Source organism: Macrobrachium nipponense, chromosome 23 (genome assembly GCF_015104395.2).
Source record: "Macrobrachium nipponense isolate FS-2020 chromosome 23, ASM1510439v2, whole genome shotgun sequence".
NCBI classification, from domain to species: Eukaryota; Metazoa; Arthropoda; class Malacostraca; order Decapoda; family Palaemonidae; genus Macrobrachium; species Macrobrachium nipponense.
Genome location: NC_061090.1, coordinates 19,734,881 through 19,762,654, shown reverse-complemented (window position 1 = coordinate 19,762,654; position 27,774 = coordinate 19,734,881). Strand labels below are relative to the sequence as shown.

Here is a 27,774-nt window from a genome sequence, read left to right as displayed (position 1 = left end):
TAGTATTTGAAAATTTTATTTCTGTAGTATTCAGATACACTCATACTTTTAATACACGTGAACAATAACAATAGAAAAAATTTTATGTTTGCCTTTACAAGTTCTACTTAGCAGATATATTAAAATATAATTCAATTCTGAAAATTAAAAAATATCAAACAATTAGAAATTGCAAGACTTCTACTTCAAAATGGATGAAAGCATGAAGTATTGCAGTTTTCTGAGGAGTAATCACAGTTGAAATTTAATTACAGTAATCAATATTGTGCAAAAAACATATCAAAATCAGAATGTTCTTTGTGCCTCATAATTCTGCAATAAATTTACAGAATACTGTACTAAATCAAGATTAGCAACGCCTACAGTAACAGTACAATAAAATTACCACTTACATCCAGGTCAGTCCTTTGCAAAATTGTAAAAGGATATAAATGATAACAATTATTTACAAAACCTTTAATAGCCTTAAGACTCATCCATTCTCTCAATTAAAGCTTTAGCAATACAATCATTAACAATTTTTATTTGTGCCTTTCCAAGGGTGACAAAATTGTCCAAAGTTTCCTGTGTAAGAAGCTGTCCTCCTGATTTATTGATTGTACACATTGTTCCATCTTCTAATAAGACTATTGTTATCTCCCCTCTACCCTGGTCTTCATCTTCAGATGTTGGGTCCATTAGCTGGAAAAATAATAGACTTGAAGGACTGCAGAGGAACATTAACACATAAATAAATATAGTATAGGTAAATGCATATTTTAAGAAATCCACTCTGACTGGCAACAGCAATTCTCCGTAAATGAACCTAAAAACATTATAATGGAATTGCAAATTGTCAAATTTATTTTATACATTTTAGTTTCACAGAGATATACTCTGAATGAGAGATTACCAATAGGTTCATTGTATTGCATTAAAAAATGAGAAAAACAGCTAGGTAAACACATTTCAAAATGTCAGCAAACTTACTTTTTAAATCACTCTCTTCCATTACTACCTTCCCATAGTACCGGGATCAAAAATGATAAAATGACTACCTAAGAAATGTACCCTTACATCCATATAATCAAAACAGGACTCATCACAAGGTAACAGCGAAGTACAGCATTATCTTAAAGTTTACCAATATGAATGCCCTAATCTTACAGCCGACATAAATGATAAATTTTCATATCAGATAAAAACTGGAAATGAAAAAAATTAAGCACAGTGGAAAGTAATATATTCAAGGTACACAAAGACAGTGCCCTCCAAAGACAGACTTGCTATAAACCCAATGCTGTACCATATATACTTACATGTATGTTTTCATTGTATACTGTAAATGTTGATGACACAGGTTTTGCCTGAAAAGAAAAATGTAGCTGTAAGAATGACCAGGAGAACAACTGTTCTGAATTCTATGTTTTGCATTTTTCAGAAAAAGCTTTTGTCAAGTAAATGGTGATATAACTACACATCCATAAAAAGAAGAAAATCATTGTTAAAAAACCGAAGTTCTACTTTTAAACAGAGCTAAATATAATCTTCAAAATTCTAATCTAAATATCATGAACTCATAAAGAGAAATTCAATATACAATGACCTGGCACAGACTAAAAAGCATTACTACCACTACTGTAATGACTCAAAGTTCTCTCATTCATCTCTTGAAAAATATTTTTCATAGCTATTCACTCTTATATTTAAATACAGTACATATTTAAATTTTTCTGGTGATCTTGTTTGAACTTATAGCTCTGAACTATGCACTACAGTACATATTTAAATTTTTCTGGTGATCTTGTTTGAACTTATAGTTCTGAACTATGCACTATCTATCAAAAAAATTTAGTTTTTTCAACAAGTTGTGAGCAATATTGAGAAAATATGAAAGAAACTGCATTTACAAATTTAATATAAATTGTCCAAATCTTTAAGTACAACATGGTGCATATATATACGTATATAAATGCCATATTGTGAACTTTTTTTAATTTATAGAAAGGCAGCAAGTAATAGGCACAATTCTATAAAATAGTGCCTGGAGGAAAACTTTAATGCTGTTATTTGTAATTGCTTGAGTACTTTACAGGATACAAAAGTATGCAAATACATTAATAATTAAGACAAACTAAATAAACTTTAAAGTACTGATCTCTACTGTAACTAGAAGAAGAGCATAAATATTCTTAGAGGAGGTAAAGAATTAATCTTACCAACAGCGCAACAGGTACATTCCTTTCCAGGCCGACTTCAACTCTTTCAGTTTCATCATCATATCTGATTTCTGGTAGCTTTACATTTTGAAGTGCAGCAATAAAGGATATCAGAGCAGCGTCTAACAGGTTTCCATCATAATTCACGCATACAACATCACAATAAAGACACCAGGCCATCTGAATCAAAATAGAAAGAAAAATTTTAATTGAGACAAACATTATTTTTTAAGCCTACTGCATGGTTAAGGAGCATTACTCCAATAAACAAAATCCTAAAGGTTGAAAACATCCTTAAAGCACATGAATTCCACGTTATAGCAATAAAATGGTAATCACTAGGTTGGAAAAAGTTAAAATCAAGCAAAACACAGGTTGGAAAAAGTTAAAATCAAGCAAAACACAAGTCTGTAAATTAGCAAATGCTATTTTTTTTTTTATCTAAACCACATTTTACAGATACCCAACTAATGCATGGAGTGAGAAGTGAGGAGTACACTGGCAACAGAAAGTTCCAGCTCACATACAACAAATACCAGTGGCAAAAAGGACATGTCCAAAGTAAGCAACACTGTTGATACACAGATAAACAAATTGAAATTAATTAGCAAGCTGACCTTTGGGCAAGTCAGGATATCCATAGAACAAATGCCAACTATTGTGTTATCAATAGCAGGTTTCCACAAGTGTGATGGAATTAAGCAAGAATCAATTACCTGAAAAAAATGGGATTCTTTCCATACTGTCACCAAACAGTCGAAGGGAAACACATTTAAAAACCAGTTGGTGATTTTCTTTAACAAATACTGAGTGAACTACAATACTATACTTGTTTTTCTGATAAAATGTGGTTTATTCAAGAGGTTTCATAAAATATTTCCTATTCAGCTTCTTTATTCTTATTTTCCTTTACAAAAGAAAATAGTTTCATGTTGTGCAGAAACAAAGAGGCTGTTGTTTTCAGTGTGCACTGTATGACTATAGCAGATCTGAAGGTTCTCAGCTTCATCGTTTGGCATCAAGTGCAATTCTCTCTACCTTTACTTTTAACTTCATAAATGCTTGCTACCAACTGAACTACTGTACTCTTACGAGCAAACACTCTTGGGTTAGCCCTAAGAGATTCCAGAAGTTTTCTTTAATGATGCGGATAAACCATTCTATAATACTGTAATAATAATTTTAACTTTTATATAATGATCAATCATCCTCATCATCAACAGTTTAACCTCAGAAATTTTCTTTAATGGTGAGGATGAACCATTCACTAATGAAGATCATTTTAACTTTCATATGTTTAATCATCATCAACTGTTAAACATCAGCCTTTCCCTTTATGGGGTTAAACATGTAGTTCTCTCCAACCTCCTCTGGGTTGTGGTTATTCTGAGAGAACTCTCACCAGGTCTAGGTCTTCATCTGTCCCCTTTTCTCCATGATTTTCTGGGCATTCCTGCAAGTCTTCCCCCTGCTACTGACATATCTACTGATTTTCTGATTAACATATTCAAACCTCCTCAAACTTTGCAATCTCAATCTATTTCTAAATGTGTTTACAACCTAGCCACAAAAATTCCCCCTTATTTTTCTTGTCAGTACTTAAAACTGCAGCAAAGAATACTGACTAACAGGACATTTTTATTTACCAGTAGTTTAGCTATCTAACTCCCATTCTCTTTTTCTTCCCCTCTCGACTCCAGTTTCTCAGTTCAGTGTATTACCAAGGTAACTGGAATTCTGAGTGTTGCAACCCTTGCCCATCTATCACAACACAACTCTCTGCTTCCCTTTCTTCCCAATTAAGCTCTTTTAATGCATTTCAAGAATAACAAATCCCTTATTAAACATATACTACAGTATTTCGTAGTAATGATGAGCAGCTGAAAATATTTTTCCCTCAATTACATATGGTACATATGTTAAGATAACAAATGGGTTCTTTTCTACTATGTTCTTCATAGGAAAAAAAAAAAACTTTCAAACAACCTGACTTACCTTGTTAGGTTTGATACAAAACGCTTCTAAATCCACTAAATTTGCACTTTTAATGACATTCTTAAGAAACTGACTTGCTTCTATCGCTTTCTCACCGGGAGGTCCAGCCTGAAAAAAAAACACATTACTGTAAATCCCTAAATAAAACAATGAATGTCTTCAAAAAACCTTGTGAGTCAGGGTAAGTGATATCAGCTTCAACATAAACATCAGTTGAGGTGGTTTTCATCCATAGTGATGTTAATCCAATAATATACTGTACTATTCAAAAGCAAGAAATATACTGTACAAGGTAAACTCTTACGGCCATAACCAATGAATTGTGCAATATTACTGCTGCTATGCTGCAACCACACAAACAGTTACATAATGATACAAAATAAATAGATATTATGTATTCACACACAGTACAGTACTAACTAATTTCAATTATAACCAGCCTGAGAAGAGCCTTTATTAGGCTCAGAGGTCTGGATAAACATGATATTGTTAAACTACAATAAAGTTTTGTACATACTTACCTGGCAGATATATACTTAGCTATAGTCTCCGACGTTCCGACAGAATTTCAAATCTCGCGGCACACGCGACAGGTAGGTCAGGTGGTCTACTTACCCGCCGCTGGGTGGCGGCGTATGAACCAATCTATCTCTCCAGCCAGATTTTTTTCTTTCACCTGTCTCCTGAGGGGAGCTGGGTGGCCCATTAGACGTATATATCTGCCAGGTAAGTATGTACAAAACTTTATTGTAGTTTAACAATATCATTTTTGTACATGAACTTCCCTGCCAGATATATACTTAGCTGATTGGCACCCTTGGTGGAGGGTAAGAGACAGCTAAAGTAATAAGGAGAGATAAGAAACAACTGATGTTGTAGGATATAAATTAACCTTGGTTCTTACCTGTTCAGGCAGAAGACTTCATTGATATTGTCTCTGAGTCTGCGTTGCCTGGAGAGCTACAGCTAGGACGTGACCTGATGCTGAAAGACTCTCGGATCTACCACTGGGATATGTGATCCCTTTGTGTGGTAGAATCCAAGTCGGATCCTGTTAAAGGGAGTTCGTCCCTATCTTAACAGGTCCTAACCACTACTACTGCAAGGAGCCACACTCATCAGACCACCTAACCAAACTACTAAAGATTAGTATTACGACCTAAAGAGATGCCTTCATGCATCCTCTTTAAGGCAACCAACAACAACAAATACAAGGGGGAAAAATTTATACTACTAAACAGGATGAGTTCCAGCTCCCTGCCCCAGCACTGAATCCGCAGATACGTACGGGCCCAAGGCGAAGCATTTTTCGTAAGTGATTCTCACATCACGTAAGTAGTGGTTCGCGAACACTGACTGACATCTCCAGAATGTTGTCTCCATCAGATTTCGCACGGACATATTCTTGTTGAAAGCAAGAGAAGTTGCTATGGCTCTTACTTCGTGTGCTTTCACTTAAGAAGCCTAAGATGTTCTTCTCTGCAGGATCCGTGTGCTTCTTTGATGAGGCTTCTCAAGAAGAAGGACAATGCGTTCTTCGACAATGGACGAGTAGGCTCTTTTACTGAACACCACAGGACCTCTCGGTTGGCTTTCAGTTGCTCTTTTCTTCTAAGGTAGTATTTCACCATTCTCACTGGGCAAAGAGTTCTCTCGGGTTCTTCTCCTACCAAAGAAGATAACCCACGAATCTCGAAGTTCTTGGGCCATGGACTTGATGGGTTCTCATTCTTTGCAAGAAAACCAGGAAGGAAAGAGCAAATGAGAGAGTCCTCCTTAAAACCCACATTACCATCAATCGCCTGAAGCTCACTCACTCTTCTGGCGGTAATGCTAGAGCCATCCAAAAACAGAGTCTTCCTGGTAAGGTCTCTGAATGAGGCTGAATTAGGGGGTTTCAAACTAGAGGACCCAAGGTATTGAAGGACTACATCCAAATTCCAGCTAGGTGTCTTAGGATACTGCATTTTCGTTGTATTAAAAGGCCTAATAAGGTCCTGTAGGTCCTTATCTTCCAATAAGTTGAGGCCCCTGTGCCTGAAGACATTCGCCAACATACTACCACATTCTTGTCTTAAGAATAAAAAGAAGTCTGCAATTTGATTCACAGAGGTACTGGAAGAGGAAACGTTATTCCTCTTGCACCATCTTCTGAAGACATCCCAACTTCGATTGGTACACTCGTAAGGTGGAAGACCTCCTCGCTCTAGCGATTGCCTTAGCAGCTGCTGACGAAAAGCCTTTCGCTCTGACCAGTTTTCTGGACAGTCTGAAGCCAGTCAGACTGAGAGCGGGGAGGTTTTTGTGGTAACCCTGTCGAAGTGGGGCTGTCTGAGTAGATCGCTCCTTAGAGGAAGCGATCTTGGAAAATCCACTAGCCATTCCAGCACCTCTGTGAACCAATCTTGTGCTGGCCAAAAGGGAGCTATCAAAGTCATCCTCGCGGAATCTGACTCTGCGAACTTTTTTAAAGTCAACCCCAGAATCTTGAAGGGGCAGGGGGGAAACGCGTATACATCGAGTCCTTTCCAATCGAGTAGGAGAGCGTCTATCCCTATTGCTCCTGGATCCGAGATGGGCGAGCAATACAGATCCAGTCTTTTGTTCTTTGAAGTTGCAAACAGGTCTAAGAGAGGCCTGCCCCACAACTTCCAAAGGCTCTGGCAAACATCTTGGTGCAGAGTCCCACTCTGTGGGAAGGACCTGATCTTTCCTGCTGAGGAGATCTGCCCTTACATTCCTTTCTCCCTGTACGAATCTGGTGAGAAGTTTTATCCCCCTTTCTTCTGTCCACAGAAGAAGATCTCTTGCTGTTTCGTACAGAGAGAAGGAATGCGTCCCCCCCTGTTTCCTGATGTATGCCAGAGCCGTGGTGTTGTCCGAGTTTATTTGCACAACTGCTCCTGTCACATCTGACTCGAACTCCTTCAGAGCAAGCCACACGGCTATTAGTTCTTTCCTGTTGATGTGCCAGGAAGACTGGTCCCCCATCCAGGTTCCTGACACCTCCTTGGTTCCCAGAGTCGCCCCCCAACCTGTTTCCGACGCATCGGAGAACAACACCAGGCTGGGGTTCTGGGATTGAAGCGGCAGTCCCTGCGAGAACTTGTCGGATCCGCCCACCATGCTAACTCCTTCTTGATTTGAAGAGTAATTGACAGGGAGAACTTCAAATCCTGAGAAGGACGACTCCAATTCGATGAAGAAAGAATTGGAGCGGTCTCAGGTGCAACCTTCCTAGGGAAACAAATTGCTCCAGTGAGGAGAGCGTCCCCAGCAGACTCATCCACTCCCTCACTGTGCATACTTCTTTCCCTAAGAAGGTTGTTACTTTTTTCGAGTCCCCGGGCTATCCTCTCCTGAGACGGAAAAGCCCGAAAACTCAGAGAGTTCATCTGGATCCCCAGATAAACGCACTCTTGAGCGGGAATCAGACTTGACTTCTGCAGATTGACCAGAAGTCCTAAGGAATAAGTCAAATCCAGGGTTTTCTTCAAGTCCTTCAGACAACGATCTCTGGAATTGGCCCTTATAAGCCAATCGTCGAGATAGAGCGAAATCCTCACCCCTTCTAGGTGAAGCCATTGTGCCACATTCCTCATGATGGCCGTAAAGACTTGGGGGGCCGTGGAGAGGCCAAAACACAGGGCCCTGAATTGGAAGATTCTTCCCCCCATCATGAATCTTAGAAACTTCCTCGAGGAAGGATGGATTGGTACGTGGAAGTAAGCGACCTGTAAGTCCAAGGACACCATCCAGTCCCCTGGACGGAGTGCTGCTAACACCGAGGCAGTGGTCTCCATCGTGAACTTCTTCTTTTCGACGAAGAAGTTCAGGGCGCTTACATCCAACACCGGTCTCCATCCCCCTGAGGATTTCGGAACTAGGAACAGGCGGTTGTAAAAGCCTGCCGAAAGATGATCTGCCACTAGTTCGATCGCCTCCTTTTCCAGCATCTGCTCTACCGCTAGTCGGAGGGCTTGATTCATGATGGGTCCCTGTATCTGGCCGTCAACTCCCTCGGGGTATTCGTCAAGGAGGCCTCGAAGAGAACGGGATTAGATAGCCCTTCCTCAAAATTGACAGGGTCCAGGCATCTGCGTCTTTCTGGGCCCAGACTTCTGCAAACTGTAAAAGCCTGGCGCCTACAGTTGTCTGAAGGACTTGAGTCTTACTTGGGAGGTTTGATTGACTTCGTAAAAGTCCTCCCTCTTCTATTTGGTTTCCGACCTCTGAACGAAGAGGATCTAGAGGTAGATGCCCCTCGAAAGGGTTCCTGAGAGGTCGGCTTAGCTTTCTTTGTCTTAGTCTGGAAGGTAGGGCGCGGCTTCCTTGCAGACTGCGCTAGAAGGTCCTGCGTAGCTTTGGCAGAGAGAGCCTTCGAAATGTCTTGAACCAGGTGTTTAGGAAACAGCTGTGTAGAGAGAGGGGCAAAAAAGCAAAGACGATCTCTGAGCATGTGAGACCGACTTTGTTAAAAATGAGCAAAATACTGATCTTTTCTTCAAGACCCCTGCTCCAAACAGTGAAGCTATTTCGCTGGCCCCATCCCTCACCGATTTATCCATACAGGATAAGACACAATTCAAATCCTCCGGAGAAAACGTGTCCGGTCCTTGAGTTTTCTTGGCTAGGACTCCGAGGGACCAATCGAGAAAGTTGAAAACTTCCAAGACTCTAAAAAATGCCTTTTAGAATGTGATCTATTTCATTCATTGGCCACAAGTAGTTTTGGCCGAATTCAAAGCTGATCTTCTAGTGGCGTCTACTAGTGCCGAAAAATCTGCGTCAGCTGAAGACGGAAGGCCCAGTCCCAAGGGTTCTCCTGTCTCATACCAAAATCCTGTCCGTCCTGAAAGCTTCGACGGAGGGAAGGCAAACATTGTTTTCCCCGCTTCTTCTTTAGTACGCATCCATGAACCGAAACTCTTGACGCTTTCTTCATAGAAAGAGTCGGTTTCATTCTCACACACGAAGATCCTTTCGTTGCTTTCGCTGTGGAGAACAACGATGTGGAGAAGGAGGAGCAGTAGGGCTCAAAGACTCTCCGAACTCCTGAAGGAGAAGCTCTGTGAGCTTCTTGTACGAAGAAACTGATGCGATGTATTAGTTTCTTCCTCAGAGGCTTCCTGGTCTTCTTGAGGAGGAGAACGGGGATGAGGATCCTTATGAGAATCCTTAGATGATTTCCTAGCTGGGGTACAGTGCGATGAAGGAGACAAACGTCTTGAATGAGGAGAAGATTCCAAAGTAGAGAGGCGTACAGGAGAACGACGAGTTGTAAAAGAAGTACGCTTATCCGAAAATTCTTGTCTAAACTCGCATTCCTTCCTAAATGCAGACAAACTCTTAACAGCAAACGAGGAAGGACTCCTTTCTCTAGAAAGACCACGTCTATCCCTAGGGAAACTACGAGAGGGAGAGCGCCTGCTAAGATCGTGAGGAGAGCGGCTACTAGGCGCCGAGCGCCTATCTGTCACAGGGCGCTTAGTGGAATCCTGGCGCCTACCAAGCGGCGAAACGTTGCTAAAAATAGGGCGCCTTTCAGGAGCAGGGCGCTTGAGAGGCTCTTGATGCCTACGAAGCGGAGAGCGGCTGCTACGCTCCGAGCGCTTAAACGGAACAGGGCGTTCGGCGAGATCTTGGTCCTTACCAAGGGGAGAACGTCTGTAAGGCTCCGAGCGCCTAACAGAATCAGGGCGCTTGAGGCGTTCTTGACTTCTAGCAAGAGGAGACCGATCAGGAGTAGGGAGTCTCGAGAACGAAGAGCGCCTACTAGGAGAACGAAGCAAACGAGGATCAAGGTGTCTTTCTCCAGGAGAACAGCTACTAAAAGAATGACGCTTACCAGGAGCAGGGCTCCTACTAGACTCTGATCTTACAGGGGAGGAGCGAACTCCATGCGATGAGCGCCTACCAGTCACGTTATCCGACGCCCGACTACAGTAGTCGGAAGGAGAAGTGCGCCTACTTTCAGAAGGGCATTCCCTAGGTTCTCTGAGAAGACGAGGAGAAGAAAGATGAGACGGAGACGACGAACTAAGTCTTCTATGACCTGAGCGACTCTCTCTTCTTGCACGAACTCTAGAAGAAGGAGAAACAGAAGGGGCTGAGCGTCTACCCGAGGCAGGAATCCGATTTGGGGAAATATCTTCATAGTCCAAGGAGCGCCTATCCGTCGAATGGCGTCTCGACACCTCCGAGCGGGAGTGGTGTTCCTCTCGTGAAATGTTACGATGTGTAGAAGAATCCTCAAAAGAAGGAGAACGCCGATTACAAGGAGAGCGCTCTTCCGACGAAACGCGCCGCGATCTCTTGATCGGGAGAGACAAATCCTTCCTTCTACGCGATCTCGATGCCAAGGAGTCCGCCAAGGCTGTGATCTGAGCTTGTAGGCCCGCTAGCACTCGAGAAGGAGAGTCCCCAGGATCTTCTTCCGAAGCAAGCTCAGCGCGAGGCGCGGGAGAAGGAGGGCGATCACCGGATCTCCTAGGCTTCTTTGCTTGCAAGGAAGCTACATCAGAAAAGTCTTCTGGGCTGGACGCTAACGTACTGAAGGGAGCCTCCGCAGCCCTCTTCAACGGGCGTGACGCCTCCTTAGAGCTCCAACCACGCTTCGGCGAAGGAGAAGAGGATGACGAAAAACACTGGCGAAGAATATTCTTCTTCTTATTACGATCCAAGGCAGCCTGGGAGCGAACTTCAGGATCTGCCGAGGGGACGCCTGACCGGTGGGGGCTCTCCCTAGCCCTCCTGCGGCTTTCGACTTTCCTCCTCCACTGGAACTGGGAGTCTGGAAGAGGTCTAGGCCTGGAGGCACTAAGGAGCCGGTCAGACGCACCCTCCACATCACTGGTACACTGCACTTATCATCACTGACACTCTTACCTTGATCAGTACGAAGATTCTTGTCTTCCTTAGAACACAAGGAAGCTTTTGAGGCCGCCACCTCCGAAGACGAATCTACGGCTTCGGTGCGGGGAGCAGGAGCTGAGACCTGGGAGGAAGGTTCTAAAACTACATTAATGTTAGTTCATTCTCACTCATTCTCGACCTGCTCGAACTCCTTGAAGAAGCTTTACGTACCCTATCCCTTTCAAGTTTCCTAATATAAGAAGAAAGAGCCTTATATTCATCTTCGTTCAAAACCTCACACTCTTGACACGGGTTACTAAACGAACATTCATTCCCCCTACATTTAACACAGAAAGTGTGAGGCGTCAACCGCAGCTTTCGGTAACCTTACCTTACATCCATCAGTCAAACATACTCTAAACAAAACCGTAGTTTTGGAAACAGAATCAAAATCAGACATTCTACAGGAAAATCCAGCGCAAAGTCAATAACGGTCCACAATCAGCGTATGCCAAGCCAACATAGAGCGAATACGTCACCAAAATGTCCAAATCAATCTCCAGGCAAGCTAAAGGATGCAGCTGACCCTGGCAACTACCGGCCGATTGCAATCACAACGATCGCATCGAAGATACTTGAGTCTGTTCTTCTAGTTAGACTTCTCCCCTTTTTACACACCACTGACAACCAGTTCGGGTTTAAAGCAAACCACTCAACCGACACCTGCATCTACATACTGAAAGAATTGCTTAATTACTACCTATCATCAGCCTCTCCCTATTTTCCTTTGTTTTGTAGATGTGAGAAAAGCAGTTTGACAGAGTAAACTACTGAAGCTCTTCCTGAAGCTGCATAAAAGGGGCACACCCCTGTACCTAATTGGCATTTTACATTGCTGGTTCTCCACACAGCAATTCTGTGTCAAATGGTAACGTGTTATCTTACACCTTCGGCTCCCTAGGCTCCCTAAACGGGCTCCGGCAAGGGGGCATTCTCTCTCCTTACCTGTTTAATACGTACACAGATGACTTGAATGTCAAACTGAACTCGCTCCCAATCGGATGCACCGTCAATGAAACAACTATAAACAACCTCTGTTACGCCGACGATATGGTTCTGATTTCCCCATCAGTGCAAGGTCTCCAACAACTCATCGACACCTGCCGCCAATATGCAGAGGAATTTGATATAATCTACAACGAAACCAAGACCCAGTAGTATGTCGCTGCTCCCGAGATCGCTTAAGCATATTGCAGAACCTCAAATTTTCCTTTTCCTCGGAAACCATCGGCTGGAATTTGTGCACGAATTTCCGTATTTGGGTCACATTATCACCGACGACCTAAAAGATACGGCAGACATTGAACAGAGGCGTCGTAAACTATGTGCAGCTGGCAACATGATTGCAAGGAGGTTTGCCTTCTGTCACCGAGACGTGAAACTGCTTCTATTCCGCTCGTACTGCTACAGTATCTATGGGTGTTCCCTCTGGACGAACTATACCCAAGAGACCTTGAGACGCATCACTGTTGTGCACAATGACATTCTGAGACGCTCACAAACACTCCCCGCTACCACTCCGCCACACAGATGTTCATTGAAAACCACCTGGACAATTTAAAAATCATTGTTAGGCGAACAATGTCCAGTCTGGTAACCCGAGTGAGCAGCAGCAACTCGCTCATACAAAGCATCCTAAGGAGTGAAGCAAGAAGAAGATCTAAATTGTGGGAAAGATGGGAAAATGAGGCCTTTGTCCCCTAAAGGACTTAATCTCTGTATTGGCAAGATGTCATCTGCAGTTTTTGTCATTATTACATTTATAGCTGATATTTTAATTTTTCATTATTACTGTGATTCCTATCAAGTTAAAGTTTTATTTACATTTAATTTATGTATTAAGCCCTCTGGACCTGACTACTGTAACCACCTAAGGTCTCTAGTTGAAATTTGAGTTATATAATATGTGCACCAACTGTTATTACTCGCAATGCATTTTTTTTCTCACCAATATTATTACTGTTATTACCAGTATGATGATTACTAGCTTTTATGCTACCTCAGCTATATTATGGATAAGTGCCGATTATTCATTTTCTTTTTCTATTTTATCATATCTCATGTATCTAGATTGTGTATGTTACTGTCTGTTATCTTGTATACTCAATGTATATGGCCCCGAGCTGAAATAAAAACATATTATTATTATTATTATTATTATTATCGCTTCAGCGACAGAAAAAAAATCTGGCTGGAGAGATAGATTGGTTCATACGCCCGCCACCCAGCGGCGGGTAAGGTAGACCACCTGACCTACCTGTCGCGTGTGCCGCGAGATTTGAAATTCTGTCGGAACGTCGGAGACTATAGCTAAGTATATCTGGCAGGGAAGTTCATGTACAAAATAATCATTTAATATAATAATAATAATAATAATAATAATAATAATAATAATAATAATAATAATAATAATATGATAAAAGCCATAAACACATGGGCAGTGCCAGTAATCAGATACAGCGCAGGAATAGTCGAATGGACGAAGGCAGAACTCCGCAGCATAGATCAGAAACCAGGAAACATATGACAATACACAAAGCACTACACCCAAGAGCAAATACGGACAGACTATACATAACACGAAAGGAAGGAGGGAGAGGACTACTAAGTATAGAGGACTGCGTCAACATTGAAAACAGAGCACTGGGGCAATATCTGAAAACCAGTGAAGATGAGTGGCTAAAGAGTGCATGGGGAAGGAGGACTAATAAAAGCAGACGAAGACCCAGAATATACAGAGACAGGAGAAAGACAGAAAGAACAGAGGACTGGCACAACAAACCAATGCACGGACAATACATGAGACAGACTAAAGAACTAGGCCAGCGATGACAGTTGGCAATGGCTACAGAGAGAGCTAAAGAAGGAAACTGAAGGAATGATAACAGCGGCACAAGATCAGGCCCTAAGAACCAGATATGTTCAAAGTACGATAGACGGAAATAACATCTCTCCCATATGTAGGAAGTGCAATACGAAAAGTGAAACCATAAACCACATAGCAAGTGAATGCCCGGCACTTGCACAGAACCAGTACAAAAAGAGGCATGATTCAGTAGCAAAAGCCCTCCACTGGAGCCTGTGCAAGAAACATCAGCTACCTTGCAGTAATAAGTGGTACGAGCACCAACCTGAAGGAGTGATAGAAAACGATCACGCAAAGATCCTCTGGGACTATGGTATCAGAACGGATAGGGTGATACGTGCAAAGCAGACCAGACGTGACGTTGATTGACAAGGTCAAGAAGAAAGTATCACTCATTGATGTCGCAATACCATGGGACACCAGAGTTGAAGAGAGAGAGGGAAAAAATTGGATAAGTATCAAGATCTGAAAATAGAAATAAGAAGGATATGGGATATGCCAGTGGAAATCGTACCCATAATCATAGGAGCACTAGGCACGATCCCAAGATCCCTGAAAAGGAATCTAGAAAAACTAGAGGCTGAAGTAGCTCCAGGACTCATGCAGAAGATGTGATCCTAGAAACGGCACACATAGTAAGAAGAGTGATGGACTCCTAAGGAGGCAGGATGCAACCCGGAACCCACACCATAAATACCACCCAGTCGAATTGGAGGACTGTGATAGAGCAAAAAAAAAAAAAAAAAAAAATAAATAACAATAATAATAATAATAATTTTAATTATGAGACTAAATCAAAAGTAATTACAATAGCTAACTGGGTTTCCTACCAAACAAAAAAACCCTACAAGTTCAACCTGAAGAACCAAACAGACAACAAAAGCCTAGGAGTTCAACCTGAAGAACCAAAAATACTCTAAAATTTCTACCATATCAAGGATAAAGCAAAAAGAATGTCTGAGTGTTCTCTATGCCAGTATAAAAGCATCCTTTACCTAAAAGTTTTGTTTCAGAAAAAATCATACATACAATACTTTCTAAGGAAATTATTAATGTCAGTACCTTTACTTATCAGTAAATCAGGAAACTGATTTTATACTATCTACTATAAGATAAGTTTTTTAGCAGCAATGAAGGTTGTATGAAAACTAATGCAATTTTTAACCTAAATTACAAGCTCATGCACATATTTTCTTCTTTTTGTCAAACATGACAGCATATAAAAACAAAAGACTTTCTAAATGTGTTTAGGTCCAGTAATAAAAATATCAATGACATGAACAAAATTTATCTCCCAGGAAAGAACAATTTACTTTCCAAAAAGAGAAAAACTCACACTGACACAGGTACAGTAGAATATAAAAAGCGCCTACTCATAAAACAAGAATGAAGCAGGGAACCAAGGCCTTTGTAAAACTTAAGTAGTAAAAGATCAGTAAACAAAAGTATTGTAGTAAGGCAATCATAGATCCATGAAGCCCAAAATTTTATAGATATGAATTGTAGGCACTGACAGGAAATAAAAGAACATTGCCAAAAAGTGTAATTCAATGGTCTCGTTATACCATTTACTTTATATTTTCCTCCATCCCGTAATTATATGGGACCAGCCTTGGAAGGGATTTCTTCAACTCCATCACTGTATATCAACAGAAATATTCAATACTTCCTCTCATAAATACTACAGAAAAACAAATAATTATAATCTGTAATAGAAACATATGAACTTGTGATAAAATTACTAGGTTAAAACAAAACTTTCAAAATATTAATATATGGTCACATGTCTTTCATACATCCCTCTCATAAAAAAAATTAGGTTATAGAACCATACCTTAAATTTTGGCGAACAACATGGATACAGTTCTACATTGGGAATGATGTAACCTTCATTTGGTTTTCTAAGCATTGGAGTTGCTAATTCTGCTTTAATGCCACACATCACGGCTGTATGACCAATGCGCACAGTAGCCGAACCATCTGCTGTATTCACTGTTCCAACATTAATTGTGATTGGTCGAACTTCCTTTAAGCCTCGTCCATCTGGCCTCTTGTTTTGCTCTAAAAAGCTCCTGATGAATAATAAAGATTTTTTCAAGAATAAAACCTATTCAAGAGTACAATTTAGTCTAATTGTGTGGACACTACATAAAAATTTGAAGCTAAAACCAAACTACTATGAGATTCAGGGCCTGTGTAACATGGTTTTTTTGGACTTTGCTCCTTATCAAAGCATCGGATGTAGCTGAAAGTTGACATGTATATTTTACAACCACATACAAATTTTGACAGCATTATCAATGACCTAAACCTGATAGTTTTAATTTTTATAGAGTAAAAATTATCCAGCTGATGCCATGGCCAATGATTACGAGCCAAGAGTCAAAAACCATTCATTACCTAAGCAAGGTAAACAATATTTGACGAAATGTTACCCCGCCCATCCATCAGACAGAAACTTATTCACCTTATTCCATCGGTTCTGAAACCCATAGCAGTCAATAATGGCTAACAGGATTCGGAATTTTCCCCGTGGTTGCAAAACTGCATTTGTCTTACGACTTGCAACTTTTTACAGTCAAGAGAAAGCCTGTGGCCATGACAAAGACTTTATGAATGGCTGAACGATACATAGATGTGCGTGTAGCAGTAATATACATGAATTAAACGTTTAGGCCAACTGCTGGGATCCTTGAGGATCATTTAGCACTTCTTGCAACTACTCGAGAAATGAGTTTTTAAAGCCAGAAGTTAAATTTTCTAATCCAACAATGCCCATGATAGCCTTCAGTGTTATCCTGAATGATAACGAGGCCAAAGTGGGTGGAGCCTCATGAAGTCATCATTCTGACGATAATTACTGTTGAAGGTTCAAAGCCAAAATATGGTAACAGCTTTTTTTTTTTCTTTTTTAGTAAATAGGTAGATAGCCAATATATAAAAATTGCTTGACATTGGATATAGCAGTTATCAAATCAAGCTTGTCTACTATGTTTTTGAAAATTACCAACTACTATTCCCTACATCTTGTCAATCTGATTGTGACTTATTTATAAAGTAGACTGTAATTTCTTAGGAAACTTATTTTGGAGTTAGACTAATAATCGAAGTGTTTTTGTATTTATTAACATATTTTGTTGGTTTGTTCATTATGACAATTATCAGTGGAGATGTTTCAGAGTTCAAAAAGGTGTACTGCTTTGCTTGTACGTACGTATTTACATTTTTATGTCATTGTCGCCAGAGGTCTAGCCTTTGTTACGTATAGCCATAGACCTTTGTTACGTATAGCCAATCATCCATCGAGAAAGAGGGAAGAAATGCTGTTATAAGTTATGTAATGAGCGCGTTCGAAACCTTTTCTCTGAGTAAGTTGGCCCGTCTTCAAAAAAAGTCACTTTTACATTATAAGTACCAAATTTATTCAACCTACGTAATGCAGAATACAGTCAAAATTTGTGTAGATATAATGTGTATTCTGAATAAGCGTTATATTTATGAATGCATAGATAAAAAGTTATTGCAAAAAAACCATGTTACAGAGGCCCTGAATCTCATAGTAGTCCTCTAAAATTTAGGAATCAAATCATACATTGTTCAGTAATGAAATAGGAGTGAAAACCAATGAAAATCATTGTTATATTACTTCAATCAAATCTTTCAGTTTCCTAATAAACAAATCAACATTAAACATAAATCATAATCTGAAAGCTCAGTTTACTAACGAAAAAAAATTAGCCATATAATCCTTAATAAACTATAAGTAGTAGAAATATTAATTAACTGAAGTACAAGGGAGAAAAAACAAATATTTATGTAATCAATGCAAAAGACATGCAAAGAACTTCTATACCTGGATAAATCTTGCTCCTTAATACAAGGAAGTCCCAAGCCATCCACAAGCCTAAGACTATTTGGGTGAATTTTCATTTTATGAACAATTCAAGGAATGCGCAACAACTTGAAATGATTTTTTCCATCAAAATGGAAGATTAATAAAAAAAAAAAATGTAGATAGGCATAAGACTGAGATCCAAATGCTAGATGCTGTTGAAAAGAGAATGTGAAAACATAAGTAAAAGACAGCAAATACTATACAGATACACAATAGACAAAGATGAAAAAAAATATGCAAAAATTAGTGAGTATTCTCGTCCGCGACTGGCTGGGGAGCAGGCCGTGGTAGTACCTAGGCTAGTTAGCTGTCTTCATTTTACCTAGACTAGCCTAGCTATATAGTATAGCCTAACCCTATTTATACTCACCTAACATAGCTACAGGAAAATTACCAATAAAATTTTGCATAATGTATGTATTTCACATTAGGGTAAACAATCACAGACGATCTATCGTCATCACTCTGGCCAGGCCTTATTCACTCGATATTTAATTGGTGAAACAAGAATACAATTATATACAACTTTAAGCATACCATTCACAAGATTGAAGTATCGTCAACATAATGTGATATATGAAAGCTCCATACGAACTAAAATAAACATGTGACGCTCTTCGTAAAATATGTTTTCAAGGTAGTTTTGAAATCCAATATGGCAGCAATCGTGAGGCTGGCCGGTCTAACCACGGACAATCCACCATCTTTCCCAGCACTCATTTGAACAATGTTAGCGTACAGTGGTACCTCAACAAACTAAATTAATCCGTTCCGAGGCGGCCTTCGTAACATGAGCTTTTCATATCTTGAATTGCATTTTACATGTAAAATGCCTAATCCGTTCCAAGCCCTACAAAAACACCCCAGTAAATTTTAGAATAAAGCTAAATTGACCAATAAACAATGAAATACATACTACAACAATTTGGACCATTCAATACCTAACTTAATACGTACTAGTACTAATATGTACGTACCTGTAAATAAAGTGTATTAGTGTACATGGTATACAAGAAATACGTACGTATGGTATGTAGTAAAATGTGGAACCTTACCTTTCGAGTGAGGCTATCTCCAAAAGTGGCGACAGAGGAGGAGGACAAACAGCAGAAAACTTCTTATAGTACGTACACTTAACTTTACGAAGCACATTAAAAAATGTCAGGAAAACAAACTAAACTTTACAAAACACATTAACAAAACTGTAACACTTAACTTTACAAAAAACTTAAAATTAAGTTTTCTTTCTTTTTTTATTTTAATTTTTTTTTTTTTTTTTTTTTTTTTTTTTACACAAAATTTCAATTTCTTCACCACTTCAACTTTCTGTTTTTTGCTTACTCCTACTAAAGGCCTCTTTAAAAAATAAATATCCAAGGAAGATTGCTTCTGCCTACTTTTCACAATGTTCCTGAAACGACTCAGGCAAACGTCATCGAACTGCGCAAGCATACGACTTCTGTAAACCTTTTCAGGGTGTCTCTTTTCTACAAATGATTGCACCTTATGAAAAGCAGCTAGCGCATCCTTAATTTCTGCTGAAGTCATAGGGTCGTCCTCCTCTTGCTCATTGCTGCTAGAGAACTGTTCTTGAACAACGTTATGTTGCATGGCCTCCAACTCCTTCAGGCCATCTGTCGTAAGCTCCTCTTGGTGCTCCTCGAGAAGGTCATTGATGTCGTCCTCGTTGACGACCAGCCCCATGGACTTGCTGAGTGCAACGACCTCGTCAAGATCTGGTTGCAAAACAGTTTCAGGATCGTCAACTGTTCCTGAATCTGCAGCACCAGCTTCGCCCTCGTCAAATCCCTCGAAGTCTCGGACAGATACAGCATCAGGCCAGAGTTTCCTCCACGAAGAATTCAAGGTTCGCCTAGAAACCTCCTGCCAAGCTTGATCGATGAGTCGGATGCATATCACAACATCGAAATGCTCCTTCCAAAATTCACGCAAGGTGAGGTTTGTGGTATCGGTGATGTCAGAACATCTCTTGAAAAGATGTTTCGTATACAGCTTCCTGAAGTTCGATATCACTTGCAGTCAATGGGCTGGAGGAGAGGGGTGGTGTTAGGCGGAAGATAAAGAACCTTGATAAAAGAATACTCCGCTAGGATATCTTCCTCGAGGCCAGTAGGGTGAGCATGGGCATTGTCCAACAACAGCAGACACTTCAGAGGGAGGCGCTTCTCTTCCAAGAATTTCTTCACTGTTGGGCCAAAACTTGGTGAACAAAAGTCTCGTTACCCAGGCTTTCGCATTAGCCCTCAACATCACTGGAAGTTTCTCCTTAAGCACTTTGTGGGCCTTGAAGGCTTGAGGAGTCTCCGAATGATACACAAGTAGGGGCTTCACCTTGCAATCCCCACTGGCGTTCGAACAAAGTGCAAGTGTAAGCCTGTCTTTCATAGGTGTATGCCCGGGTAGCTTCTCTTCCTGCGTGATGTACGTCCGACGAGGCATTTTTTTCCAAAAAAGGCCAGTCTCATCACAGTTGAAGACTTGTTGAGAACTGTAGCCTTCCTTGATTGTCATCTCATCGAATGTCTTCATAAAGGCTTCAGCCGCTTTCGTGTCCGAGCTGGCCGCCTCCCTGTGCCGCACCGCCGAATGGATGCCTGTCTGTTTATGGAATTTTTCGAACCACCCATGGGAAGCCTGGAACTCTGGGGTTGGCGTCGATGTCCCTTCTCCTCCGTTGTCTTCGGCCTGGGCAATCAAATCACTGGAAATAGCGCTGGCCTTGTGGCAGATTGCCATCTCAGTTATTGTATCACCAGCGATTTCTTTGTCTTTTATCCAGACAAGAAGTAGCCTTTCCATCTCGTCGTGCACATGGCTCCCTTTGCTAGACAAAATAGTCACGCCCTTGGAAGGTGTAGCTGCTTTGATGGCATCCTTCTGCTTAAGGATGGTGCCTATTGTCGACAGATTTCGGCCATATTCCTTGGCGATCACACTCAATTGCATACCAGCTTCATACTTTTGAATTATCTCCATTTTTGTCTCCAAAGAAAGCATCCTCTTCTTTCCGTGAACTTCAACTTTCTTGGGACTCATGACTACGTATACAGTGGACCCCCCGTATTCGCGGACTCACACATTCGCGGATTTCTCTCGGGAACGTTTCCCTGTATTATTCGCGGAAAATTCGCGCATTCGCGGTATTTTTCTATGAGAAATATCCACAAATTCCTGGTTTTCGTTATCAATTTCATCATAAAATGCACTTTTCGTGATAAAACTATTAAAAACACCAAGTATGAAAATTTTTAGTGTTTTTCTTAAGTTTTAACTAACAAAATAGGCTGTTTTTAGCCGTTTTATAGGGGTTCCAAACATTCGCGGATTCTAACTATTCGCTGGGGGGTCTGGTACGCATCCCCCGCGAATACGGGGGGACCACTGTAGTATACTGTACATAATTAAGTTATGTAGTACGTATGCGTATGTAGTAAAGTTCTCACACAGCACGATAAAGTAGTACTACAACGAAATCACTAACGAATTTATGTTAATAAACTAAATCGTATAGAACGAACAAATTCTGCGTGCTTACAATACCGATGATGCCGCCGAGTGGCCGAAAAAGCACGCCGCTACGTAGATGCAAGATGGGATCATGGGAGAGATGCTGACCAATAGGAGAGCAGGATCTTATGGTGGTGACTAGCATCAGGAACCAATGGGAGAGCGGGAGGATGGTGGCGAGTCTACTGAGTTGGCGGCGCACGAGTTTTCAAATTGTTATCGGTGGTCCGGGTGAATCTCAGGACTTTACAGCAACAACCTTGTGTATCCTGAACTATTTTCATATGTAGAGCCAAAAAAATCTTTGTATTTGCTTTCGTATCTCCAGTTTTTCGTAAGTTGAGCCTTTCGTATGTCAAGGTACCACTGTATATATGTAACGTTTATTGATCTTACTCAAGATTGCAGTTGTAATCAGCACAATAAAACAACATTTTGTTGCTTATATTAGTGAAAGTATGAAACTTTTTATTCCCGGGGTCATGGTTTGAACTGAATTCATTTTTACCTTGTAATCGGTGGTTTTATCCTTACTGCCATCACAACTGAATCTCCACAGTGCTTATTTGATTGTAATTATACACATTTTGGTCTTAATTCACTCCACATTGCACTTGAACCACATTGCTGTGCCTGGTTCCTAAGTACTCACTCCACAAACACAGTTACGAGCAGCAGACGACAACACTGATTATGGGTGCAAAGCTTTATTCCCTTCATTGTTTACTTTACTCATTATTTAGTTAACTTTACTTCAAAATGTTTATTTAATTCATGTCTATTATCCCTTTTTTGCAACCAAATTAACCCGAAAAATTACAAATATTTCGGATGTATATTACGAGCAGACGATGCGAGGAAAAATGACTCATCATTGCCAATCTAGTGGAGCGTCACACATACGCCGATGCATTTACAAACTGTTTCCATGAATTCTAGTTGTCATAGTAATGCAGTAATGATAAAATTGCTGTAATATGTATATATACTACATATAGATATGCTAATTTCACTTATTTCCCCAGTTTTGTGCAAGTTTCATACCCAGTTTGGAGGGTAAACTCATACGAATTGACAACACTGATAGACAATTGAAGAGCGCAAAACGCAGCAAAGAATGCCGTAGTCCCCTTCGATAAGTATGGTTAGAGGTCGGGTGTACGACTGTTGTGATGAAAATGCCCCAGCATCTATGGGTACAAGTGGTGTACAGATTTAGCATAGGAAATGGGAAGTTTATTGACACACGCAACTCGGCAACCATCGATATGGCGTCAATCTTCTAAATATTCCAAGTTGTAAGTAAAAATTTCTAAAGTGTTCTGGTTGTGTGGGCACGGTGTTGGCCACCCTTTTTATTACCCTCTGTTTAAATCTTAAAATATGGCCTTAATTTCTAACTTTGGAGAAAATACTTAGGGTAAACAATCACGGACGATCCACCATCATCACGCTGGCAGGGTCTTATTCACTCGATATTTAATTGGTGAAACAAGAATACAATTACAACTCTAAGCATACCATTCAAAAGATTGAAGTTTCGTCAACATAATGTGATATATGAAAGCCCCATACGAACTAAAATAAGCATGTGACGCTCTTCGTGAAATATGTTTTCAAGGCAGCTTTGAAATCCAATATGGCGGCGATCATGTGGCTGGACGGGTCTAGTCACGGATGGACACCATCTTTCTCAGCCTTCCCAGCACTCATTTGAACAATGTTAGCGTATATATGGAAAGTTTATTGATCTTACCCAAGATTGCAGTTGTAATCAGCACAATAAAACAACATTTTGTTGCCTATACTAGTGAAAGTATGAAACTTGTTATTCCCGGGGTCATGGTTTGAACTGAATTCATTTTTACCTTGTAATTGGTGGTTTTATCCTTACTGCCATCACAACTGAAACTCCACAGTGTTTATTTGATTGTTATTATACACATTTTGGTCTTAATTCACTCCACATTGTCATTGAACCACGTTGCTGTGCCTGGTTCCTAAGCGCTCACTCCACAAACACAGTTACGAGCAGCAGACAACGACCCTGCAAAGTTTTATTCCCTTAATTGTTTACTTTACTCATTATTTAGTTCAACTTTTCTTTGTTATTTCAAAAATGTTTTTTAAATTCATGTCTATTACCCCTTTTTTGCAACCAAATTACCCCCAAAAATTACAGATATTTCTAAAGTAGATACAATCCAATGTTTCTAATCTTGTCGTACATCTGGCTGCCGAAAACCATAGCGGAACAGACGACGGATAAGTGGATTGTAATTTTTTTTTTTTTGCTAGCACTTTTCATTGATTTAAGTCTATATTAGTATTTTTGATTTTTTAAATAACTGTATGCCAGAAATAAATGTAAACTTTTAATGTTTGCATGCTAAGAATGGCAAAATCATCGTTGCCACATTAGTGGAGCTTCACACATACGCCGATGCATTATTATAAACTGTTTCCATGAATTCTAGTTGTCATAGTAATGCAATAATGATAAAATTGCTTTAATATACCTATGTATATACTTTCAGTACATAGGCTAATTTCACCAATTTCCACGTTTTGTGTAAGTCTTATACCCAGTTTGGAGGGTGAACACTTACAAATTGGCAACAGAGAGAGAGAGAGAGAGAGAGAAGAGAGAGAGAGAGAGAGAGAGAGAGAGAGAGAGAGAGAGAAAGGAAGGCGAAGGACGGAAGAAGGACAGGGGTGGCAGTGGAGGTGGGGGGAGAGGGCAGGTGGAGCTTTTTACGTGTGTTCGTATCCATTTCTGGATAATGGAGTTTTTGTCTCTTGGTACAAGGACAAGTGTCGTTATTCTTTATGATTAGTGATTCACGATAGCAAAATCTCGTTCTGATACGAGTGTTCGTTACAGAAATATTGCCAAAAAACGTGCTTGCACTGTCTCTGAAACCCATAGTAGGTATCCTGCTTAGTTGTCAATCAAGTTTTTTGTAATCAAGTATTTTTTACAAGCTAGCTATTGTATAAATTTGTATTTTTCTCAATCAAAACATATGCCCCTCAATGCTAACTTTCCTCTTTAACAACTTTCTGGTCATTGCAAATTTGGCCCCATTAATTTCTTATGGTGCGAAAACAGACAGAGGCCCAGGGACCGAAAGCGATTGCGTCACACTACGGCAGTAATCCGGCAGTAAAACATCTTCATATATCCAAAAAGTAAATAATAAAGATATATATGCGCATTACGATTATAACAATTATATGAATAGCTGATAACAATCTGCATGTATAACTGGTAAACTGTTATGCAAGAAAGTTGAGTATAGCAATTCATCTACAATAGGTACGAAAGTCAAGATGTCGTGACGTCATAATACAGGACTTAAAAGAACGTTCTCATTCCGAGAAATGATTACTTACATTTGAGTCAGAATCGAGTTACTTTTTCAATAACGAATATTTTCAAATTAATCATCATAAATATGTAAAATATTGATGTTTTACTATTTATTTAAATAATTATCTACTAGTGCACGCTTCATCGTCTTCTTCTACCAAAACAGTTGTTTACTTAAAAACTTCATGCCCAGTGACCGTGTTCCAATTGTTGTGATGAAAGTGCCCCAGCATCTATGAGTACAAGTGGTGTGAGGATTTATCACAGGAAATGGGAAGTTTGTTGACACAAGCGACTCCACAAACATCGAGATGGCGTCAATCTTTTAAGATAATAAGCGTAAGTAAAAATTTCGAAAGCGTTTTGGTGAGATTTGCACTGTGTTGGGCACCCTTTTCACTACCCTCTGTTTAATGCTTTAAATTTGGCCTTAATTTCTAACTTTGGCGAAAATACTTACTTCGAAAGGAGAGTAGAGGTCTTTAGCTCTGTCTCTCACCAACAACAAGTCGCGACTGATGCCCATCTCCGATGTCAGGACGCGTTATAGGGTAGAACACCACGGCAGGCAAACCCTCATCACGGTGGACGGGTCTTATTCACTCGATATTTAATTGGTGAAACAAGAATACAATTGCAACTCTAAGCATACCATTTAAAAGACTGAAGTTTCGTCAACATAATGTGATATATGAAGCCCCATCCGAACTAAAATAAAAGCATGTGAGCTCTTCGTAAAATATGTTTTCAAGGCAGTTTTGAAATCCAATATGGCGGCTACGTTTTGCATGGACGGTTCTCATCAGTGACGGCCACCATCTTTCCCCAGCCTTCCCAGCACTCATTTGAACAATGTTAGCGTATATATGTAACGTTTATTGATCTTACTCAAGATTGCAGTTGTAATCAGCACAATAAAACAACATTTTGTTGCCTATATTAGTGAAAGTATGAAACTTGTTATTCCCGGGGTTATGGTTGGAACTGAATTCATTCTTACCTTGTAATCGGTGGTTTTTATCCTTACTGCCATCACAACTGAATCTCCACAGTGCTTATTTGATTGTAATTATACACATTTTGGTCTTAATTCACTCCACAGTGCACTTGAACCACGCTGTGGTTCCTGGTTCCTAAGCACTCACTCCGCAAACACAGTTACGAGCAGCAGACGACAACACTGATTATGAGATGCAAAGCTTTATTCCCTTAATTGTTTACTTTACTCAATATTTAGTTTAACTTTACTTCAAAATGTTTATTTAATTCATGTCTATTATCCCTTTTTTTGCAACCAAATTAACCCCCCAAAATTACAAATGTTTCGGATGTACTACTTACAAGCAGACGACGTGAGGAAAAATGACTCATCGTTGCCAATCTAGTGGAGCGTCACACATACGCCAATGCATTTACAAACTGTTTCCATGAATTCTAGTTGTCATAGTAATGCAGTAATGGATAAAATTGATGTAATATGTACGTATATATAATACAAATAGATACGCTAATTTCACTTATTTCCCGGTTTTGTGTAAGTCTTATACCTAGTTTGGAGGGTAAACACATGCCAATTGACAACACTGATAAACAATTGAAGAGCGCAAAATGCCGCAAAGAATGCCGTAGTCCCCTTGAATAAGTGCTGATAAGAGGTTGGTTTACGATTGTTGTGATGAAAGTGCCCCAGCGTCTATGGGTACAAGTGGTGTGCAGATTTAGCATAGGAAATGGGAAGTTTGTTGACACAAGCGACTCCGTAAACATCAAGATGGCGTCAATCTTCGAAACATTTTTAGTTGTACCTAAGTAAAAATTTCTAAAGCGTTTTGGTGAGATTTCCACTGCCGTAGCCACCCTTTTCACTACCCTCTGTTTAAATCTTAAAATTTGGCCTTAATTTCTAACTTTGGAGAAAATACTTACTTCGAAAGGAGAGTAGAGGTCTTTAGCTCCGTTTCTCACCAACAACAAGTCGCGACTGATGCCCATCTCCGGTGTCAGGACGCGTTAGGCTATAATGTACTTTTTCGGAGGGTGGCAAGCATTGAATGTAGGTGGCCTGTTTGGCCTGCTGTGATGTTTTACCCTAATGTACTTTTTTTGGGATTGTCCAAGCTGATCGTACATGGTCCACTCTGGACCCTAAGGTTTTTTTACCCCATGCTGGGTTAAAAAGTTCCCGTGTCAACGGTTTTTGCCTGAAAGGAGGGAGAATGCAAATGGTCATAGTAGCCTATATAATGAGGTTAGAATGACCTACTTGTAATAATTATCTGGTTCAAACAATTTCCAAATTTCCATGGACGTCATGACGCTGCCTTGCGGTACGTGGTAACTTGCAGTGCCTAGGAAGATGTATGCACTGGCTGATCCAATAGGATACCTTTAAATAATAACTGAATCTACGATTTAACACAAGTAGACAATTATTAATCTCTTATAATGATCAAACAATTCTAAGGCAATATTAATTGAGGCTGACAGGGTAAGCATGTGCAACGAGTGAATTGTAAACAATTTTAGGATAACTAGTAGTGCTACCTCAGTGTTGAGTATACAACGGCTCTCAGCCGTAACTTCATTTGTCAACGAATGTCTTTTACTGCAATACAACAGCATAATATGAAGATGAAGGTTTTTTTTTTATTAAGCTGGCCTTATGTCAGCACGGGCTCTTGCTCATAGAGTAACCCGCAATGAAAGATGAAGGGTTCATAAAACACTATCTGAACGTTGCAACCATATATTTCGGGCACTTCTTTCTGTGTCCCTGGTCACTGGTAAAATGTGGACTTATGTTACAGGGGTATGTATGTATATATAATATATATATATATATATATATATATATATATATATATATATATATATATATATATATATATATATATATATATGTGTGTGGTGTGTGTGTGTGTGTGTGTGTGTGTGTGTGTGTGTGTGTGTGTGTGTGTGTGTGTTGTGTGCAAATCACATATGTAGGTGTGGCATTCGTCGCTGA

The 27,774-nt window shown here is 40.0% G+C and overlaps 1 protein-coding gene across 1 annotated transcript; it reads right to left on the bottom strand.

Moving 5' to 3' along the window:
* Nucleotides 1-441: 441 nt before the first annotated feature.
* LOC135199257 (exosome complex component RRP43-like) lies at nucleotides 442-27,311 on the bottom strand. Its single transcript, XM_064227148.1, has 6 exons — nucleotides 27,034-27,311; nucleotides 15,809-16,046; nucleotides 4,194-4,301; nucleotides 2,199-2,378; nucleotides 1,299-1,346; nucleotides 442-681 (listed from the first exon to the last, which is right to left on the bottom strand). The coding sequence occupies exons 1-6, from the start codon at nucleotides 27,081-27,083 to the stop codon at nucleotides 466-468; spliced, it is 840 nt and encodes a 279-aa protein (XP_064083218.1). The 5' UTR covers nucleotides 27,084-27,311; the 3' UTR covers nucleotides 442-465.
* Between the last annotated feature and the right edge of the window lie 463 nt (nucleotides 27,312-27,774).

Excerpts from the sequence above, each read along its gene's own strand:
- LOC135199257 (XM_064227148.1), bottom strand. The coding sequence starts at position 27,083 with ATGACGTCCATGGAAATTTGGAAATTGTTTGAACCAGATAATTATTAC. Across the intron at positions 4,302-15,808 it reads GTTGTTCGCCAAAATTTAAG|GCTGGACCTCCCGGTGAGAA; the intron begins GTATGGTTCTAT and ends TTTTTTTTTCAG. Across the intron at positions 682-1,298 it reads TATACAATGAAAACATACAT|CTAATGGACCCAACATCTGA; the intron begins GTAAGTATATAT and ends TTATTTTTCCAG.